Source organism: Sapajus apella, unplaced genomic scaffold, assembly GCF_009761245.1.
Source record: "Sapajus apella isolate SASKATOON/1434 unplaced genomic scaffold, GSC_monkey_1.0 scaffold63, whole genome shotgun sequence".
In the NCBI taxonomy this organism is placed as follows: Eukaryota; Metazoa; Chordata; class Mammalia; order Primates; family Cebidae; genus Sapajus; species Sapajus apella.
The window spans coordinates 203787-210744 of NW_022437003.1; the positions used below are offsets into that span (position 1 = coordinate 203787).

At 42.2% G+C, this 6958-nt stretch overlaps 1 protein-coding gene across 5 annotated transcripts in view; it reads right to left on the bottom strand.

Annotated features, from left to right (window-relative positions):
- Positions 1 to 6958, bottom strand: part of GMNN (geminin DNA replication inhibitor) — a 70504-nt gene that overhangs the window by 7032 nt on the left and 56514 nt on the right. For 2 of the 5 annotated variants that reach the window (XM_032247611.1, XM_032247612.1), the window contains one exon: positions 3367 to 3442. In XM_032247611.1, coding sequence (XP_032103502.1) covers positions 3367 to 3417 — 51 coding nt within the window. In that variant the 5' untranslated portion in view covers positions 3418 to 3442. Of the gene's footprint in view, positions 1 to 3366; positions 3443 to 5409; positions 5719 to 6958 lie in introns of those variants that run through there. The other 3 variants (XM_032247613.1, XM_032247609.1, XM_032247610.1) reach the window with 3 other exon arrangements.

Below are 6958 nucleotides of genomic sequence, written 5' to 3' on the forward strand. Positions count from 1 at the left end.
AAAAAAAAAAAAAAAAAAAAAAAAAAGAATGAATCATATTACCCAAACTAGACACAAATACAAGTAACTTCTCTCATTTCAATGTATGCTCTTGCTGTGGTCATTTTGTTAATCATAGCTAGTTAAAACACATGTAACAAAATTCCTCAGCTCTTTGTAAAATCATCCACACAAAAACTAAAATCTTACAGGTACTCTTTTATAAAACCAAACATTGTAACCTTTATGGTATGAATTCACAAAACTGGTAAACTGGGAGAAAAAATCATTTACACTGCAAAATATGTCTTCCCCTAATCAAAATCAGACCTCTTTAAATCATGACTATCCCCTGAATACTTACAAGTACTCACTAAAAGCACATAATTTTCCAGAATATACTTTACACAAAACAAAGTACATGTGTAATAGACATCCCCCCTCAAGCATTACCTGATAGCAGAAGCAGTTCTGCTTCAAGCCCATTCATTAGAAGGTGGCTAAAATGTCAGTGCCTGAGGCATACTAAAATACTCACTCTAAAATGCCCAAAAAGTATTGTTTTGATGAAAATATTGCCTTCCTTATAATATGTAAATTACTTCCTTTATATGTCATGATCTGAAAGCTCTCTCTTATTTTCGCAAAATATCATTAGTTATACTGCCACCATGGGATAGCAAACAATGGTGAATACTTAAACAAGGTTACAAGAACATGATACCATACCAGCGTGAGAAAGTTACTGATATCACACAGTACTTCACATGACAAGAGTTCACCTTTCCCACGGTAAAGTTTCTACTGCTGATTATTATCTCACCATTTAACTGAAGGACAAATGCCAGCTACTGTGAGAACAAATATTACACCAACATTTCACATATAATTTAGATTATAGATTAGTCAACAGTCTCCAGACAAATAAAAGAAAATGTAACGCTGGAACCTTAATAATAAGAGGTGTTAATTTAAATACTTGCTGTTAATAATGGTCAAAGAAGCCAGCTAAGTTACTGCCACAAAAAAAAAAAGACCCTTTCCAAGATTTAACTTCTATTTATATAAGCTTTATAGACTTTGGCCTAAAACAATGTAATATTACTATTATTACTTTCTGTATATATATTATACATTGGAATAATAGACTTTTTTTTTTTAAGTAGAGACAGGATTTCACCATGTTGGCCAGGATAGTCTTGATCTCCTGACCTCGTGATCAGTCTGCCTCGGCCTCCCAAAGTGCTGGGATTACAGGAGTCAGCCAACGCGCCTGGCCGAAATAATAGACTCTTAAAGCCAAAAAGTTTCCTGTATGTTAATGGGTCTTAATCTTTTTGGAAAACTGTTTAATATTCTGTGAATCCTCTCCCCCTAAAAAATTCATATAAAAGCACATTCACACTGAATTTTGCATACAACTCGCAAAGATCTAGTTCTAGTCTAGTTCCTCAATGTACAGATAAGTAACCAGAGGCTGAAATGCTAACTAACCCACCCAAGGTCTCAGTTTTGGAGGTAGAGCCAAAATCAAACAGAACCTAGTACCTTTATATTCAAGAGAGTTTTATCATAGCTAGTAAACACAAGACTTTTTAAAAATGTAATCTGCTGGAAGTATATAAATTATTTGGCTGTGATTTGCTTCAAAATAATTCATTGAGGGAAAGGTGGAGTAAATAAGGACATAGATGAAACCAGATTGGCCATATAGTGTTAATTGCTGAAGTCGGGGAAGTAAATTATTGTAATACTGACTCTACTTCTAAATATTTCAAAAATTTCATAACAAAAATTATAAACAATCACACCCAAAGCACAGTGGGAAGATGTCATCATCCTAAATGGAAGCTAATGGAATCAAATTTACCAACTGTCAATGTGATCTATTATTCAAGAAAAATAACGTAAGAATCCTAAGAAAAGCAAGGCAAATAAATAACCCATCAAAAGGTACTTGCTTATACTTATAAAGGCCTTTAAGTACTCGATTTAGTTTAAAATTTAATTAATTTTTTTTTTTTTTTTTTTAGATACAGGGTCTTACTCTGTCACCCAGGCTGGAATACAGTGAAGCAATCATAACTTTCCCAAGCCGAAACTACTAAGCTTAAGCAATTCCTCCCACCTCAGCCTCCCTAGTAGCTGGGATTTCAAGTGGGTGCCACCATACCCAGCTAATTATGGTTTTTTAGAAACAGGGTCTCCCTTTGTTGCCCAGGCTGGTCTCAAATTTCTGAGCTCAATCAATCCCCCTACTTCAGCCTCCCAAGCAGCTGGGATCACAGGCTTGAGCTACCATGGGCATCTGGTTCTTTATTTAATTTAAACCCACAAATTGATAGTTTTCCTGAAGATGTGGTCCAATTCCCAGGGTATTCATATAGTTTAAGTTGTGTGGAAGGACCTAGTTAAACTGTAAATTCATTTAGAACCATACATATGAGCCTAGTCAAAATTACAAACTCATAACTAAAGAAATTCTGTCCTGTTGTCATAAGAATAAATACTTGGAATAAGATTTCCAGTGAGAGTACCATATAGGGATTCTAATAGTACTGCAAATCCAATAGGGTAGATGGTAATGAATATAGTATACTCTCTCTCTCTTTTTTTTTTTAAAGATGGATTTTCACCATGATGGCCAGGCTGGTCTTGAACTCCTGACCTCAGGTGATCTACCCACCTCGGCCTCCCAAAGTGCTAGGATTACAGGCGTGAGCCACCATGCCCGGCCAAAAATGGTACACTTTCGAAAAATGTGCAATATAATGCAAAACACGTCTGTAGTCAAAGACATTTAATTCTGAAGATACACACAAGGGATTTTAATAAAATCATTTCACGAAATACAAGCACAGAAACAAAGCAGTAATAATCTTATACATAAAAATCCTAAAAATACTTTTGGAATCTTCACAGAGATAATACAAAAAGAAAAGAAAATCCTGAAGAATCTACTAAAAGACAATTAGAACTAATAAACGACTTCAGTAAGGTTTCAGGACACAAAATCAAGATACAAAAGTCAATTATTTTTCTATACAGTAGCAATGATCAAATGAGAATGAAATTAAAGAAACATATTCACAATAACCTCAAAAAGAATACTTAGGGAAAAATTTAACATATATACAGTGTAAAATTCATGCTTTGAAAACTACAAAATACTGTCAAAAGACCAAAAGAAGAGACATTTCATATTCTTGAGTCAGACTTAGTATTCAACCATAATTAATTTTTTTAAAACGTTCTCTATTGTTACTCATCCTCTGACTACTCAAGGCTTCCAGAAATTATAGCCAGGCAAAATTTGGCTAAATGATATCAAAATACTTTTAACCCCATGCTTTCTACAAAAAAAATTAAAGTTATTCAATCACATACCTTAATATTCTCTTTGATTTCTTCTTGTTTCTGCTTCATACTGGGATTCATTGTGTAGACGGTGAAGCACAGAATACTAGCAATTAAAAAACAATATGGTTTGCAACGCTGAAGGTGAAGTCTAGGTTTGTTTAAAATACAATCATAAAAATCATACTATTGTACAGTAGAACTATTATTTTTTTCTCACTTAATCCAAACTCAGCCCTGTTGATGACTAAGGTGACTAATGTTAATGACTCTTGATATCTAATTATATATATATATGCACATAATTATGTCTGAAAAAAATGAAACTAATATATTTTAAACAAATTTTAAAAATTGGTTTAAAATTTCTAAACATGTCCTAGATTAAATACAGGGCTCTCAAAGTCCTGAGAAATAGTAACCAGAAATAGCAAAAAAAAAAAAAAAAAAAACCCAGATATTTGGGTGTGCCCAGGTCCACCCTACAGAGCAGCATCTTAACAACCCTGCTTCAAAGACAAATTTAAGGTATAACAAACTCGGCTCTGACAATAACTTAATACTGACTTAATACCTGGTCAGGTGAGATCATGCATTTACATTCGTAGGAAACGTTTAACCACCAACATGAACTGAAGGACTAACAAGCAAGGAAGAAGGAAAAAGATAAAAAGGGATACAGTGTATGTAATGTCGTTAACTAGACCACCGGACCAAACTCACAACAAACTCAGCATCTGAACCGCTCCTCCAAGGCGCACAACCCCCTGGCCCCCGCCGTGTCTGTGCCTGTGCCTGTGCCTGTGCCTCGCCAACAGAGCTCCCGAATAGCTGTGGCCATGCCTTTACTCAGTGCAGTGGCTTTTCTAACATTAATACATTTTACGTGGTGCCCTGGCGTACGCACACACATATACAAACAAAAAAGCTTAGGAAAGGCCGGGCGTCGTGGCTCACATCTGTAATCCCAGCACTTTGGGAGGCCGAGGCGGGCGCACCACCTGAGGTCAGGAGTTCGAAACCAGCCTACCCAACACGGTGAAACTCCGCCTCTACTAAAAATACAAAAATTGGCCACGTGTAGGTGTTTGCCTGTAGTCCCAGCTACTCGGGAGGCTGTCGCAGGAGAATCGCTTGAACCCGGGAGGTGGAGGTTGCAGTGAGCCGAGACCCCACCACTGCACCCCAGCCTGGGTGACAGAGCGAGATTCCCACTCAAAAACAAACCAACCAAAAAAAAAATCGTAGGAAACCAAACAATCTAATTTGTACGGGGCATCCTGCTATTTTCTACTTTATTTCACGTTAAGAAAATGCTGGTTGGGCCCCAGTAAACAGGCCCCGGGCAATGTTTTTCAAACTGCGGGTCGCGGGCCCTGGGCCGTGATCTCGAAATTGCTGAGTGAGTCGTGAGCAACACTGCTTAGAAACATGCGACTGAACAGAATGGAACTCAAGAGACGAGAAATGCTGCTTCGATCTACGTCTCATTTGGTTAGACGGTTGCGACATAAAACGTACTTTAGTACGAAAAAAGCTGAAAAGCCCTGACCAAATAAGTCTAATCCCACACCCGACAGCAACCCTGCACCCTTACTTGCCCGTTATTCTCTGGCTCCTTTAACAGCTGCATTAAAAACCCTGGCATACGACAGGGTCCATGTGAAACCCGTATCAACAAAGCCGGTGTCCGTTCAATGGGACACGCAGGACTCAGCGACCTTTTCCCAAGAGCCAAATCTGTAGATCCCTCAGATAAGAACCAACCACTTAACTGCCAAGAGGATGGGATGTTCCGCCTCATCCCCTCAGCCAAGCACGCCCACGCTGAGTCCCTAAGCCCGGACCCAGCCAGCTAGTCCCGGAGCGCCGGGCAAGGGGGCGGGCGGTGTGGTCCCGCGCGCCCGAGCCTACCAATCGCGGCGCGCGCCTCGGGAACGGCGCCCACCAACCAATCGGGAGCGCGGAAATGAGAGCGCGCCAAAACCGACCCAGCCAATGAGGCAGTCCGTCGAGTCACCTCCCCACCCCGCTCCGGCTCCCGCGACCATTCAACAGCCCCTTGGCCCTTACCCCTGCCGTGGCCCCGCAGCTGTCAGAGGAGGACGCTGCTTCAGCGGCTGGCAGGAGCGAAGGCGAGTCTTCTAGGGGCCGTGCGCTTTGCGCCCCTGCCCACCCACCTCCTGCCACCTCTTTCACACTTACGGGTGGAGACGTTCAATCCTCGTAACGAACGCAGGTAGCTGTGGCAGCGGCACCCCGAAAAAGGCCGCAGCTCACCTACGCTGATCCCCACGGTCACTGGAGTGTCTGACGGTCGCTGCAGTAAAGCTCTCCCAACTCCTCCCGCCAGCTCGGGACGACCACGTGACCACCCGACGCAGACGAGGGGCGGGGCCTCTAGAATCCCGCGAATGGTCTCTCCGCTCCGCCCCGCCCCTTCCTGCGTCTGCGCGGTCAGCGGTAGCGTGTACTTGCGGGCGGCGCGGGCCGGGAATTGTTTTCTTAGACCCGCCCCTCCGATCCTGCGCTCGGAACTTCCTTAAAATGCAGTTTTAGGCCTTAACCAAAGGCATAAAGATTTGCCTCCATTAGCCGTTAACGCCGGAAGAACAAAATATTGAATGTGCATATATATATTAATGTGTAGTACACGACATGTATTTGTGTGAAGCCCTGGCTCCACGGACTTGTACTAGGAACTTTTATATTTTGACTTTTTGTGTTTTGACTATGTTGTGGTGCAATCGCAGTTGTTCAGGGAGACCGCGATCACTTAATCCTCCTGCTGTTCACGGAGCGCCTACTACGTGCCAGTTACTGCTGTTCTAGGCACTGAAATTAAAACTTGCTGTTGCAAGTTGAAGGAGCAGAAAAAACTTGGTAATAATTACGTTTAGCCATTCCTTATTTCATACAATTCTCGGCCGGGCACGGTGGCTCACGTCTGTAATCCCAGCACCTTGGGATCCTGATGCGGGTGGAGCCCCTGAGGTCAGGAGTTCGAGACCAGTCTGGCCACTATGAAGAAACGTCTCTGCTAAAAATATAAAAATTAACCTGTCGTGGTGGCAGACGCCTGTAATCCCAGCTACTCCGGAGGCTGCGGCAGGAGAATCGCTTGAACCCGGGAGGTGGAGTTGCAGTGAGCCGATATCTGGCCATGCACTCCAGCCTGGGCAACAGAGCGAGACTCTGTCTCAAAAAGAAAAAAATTATCAGATGACTGCCCCGTGAACATAGTACGTTTGGGCACAATGGAGTCCAGTCAGAGCTTTTGTTTACAACTACCATAGATATTAGCACAAGCCTGTTTTCCTGTTTCTTAACTTTTCATGGGAGTATCATTCTCACAGGGAAGTTCGAGACCAGCCTGGCCAACTTGGTGAAACCCCGTCTCTACTAAAAATACAAAAATTAGCCAGCGCGGTGGTGCGCGCCTGTAATCCCAGCTACCCGGGAGGCTGAAGCAGGAAAATCCCTTGAACCCAGGAGGAGGAGGAGGTTGCAGTGAGTAGAGATCACACCACTGCACTCCAGCCTGGGTGACAGAGGAATACTCTGTCTTAAAAAAATACAAAAAGGCCGGGCGCGGTGGCTGAAGCCTGTAATCCCAGCACTT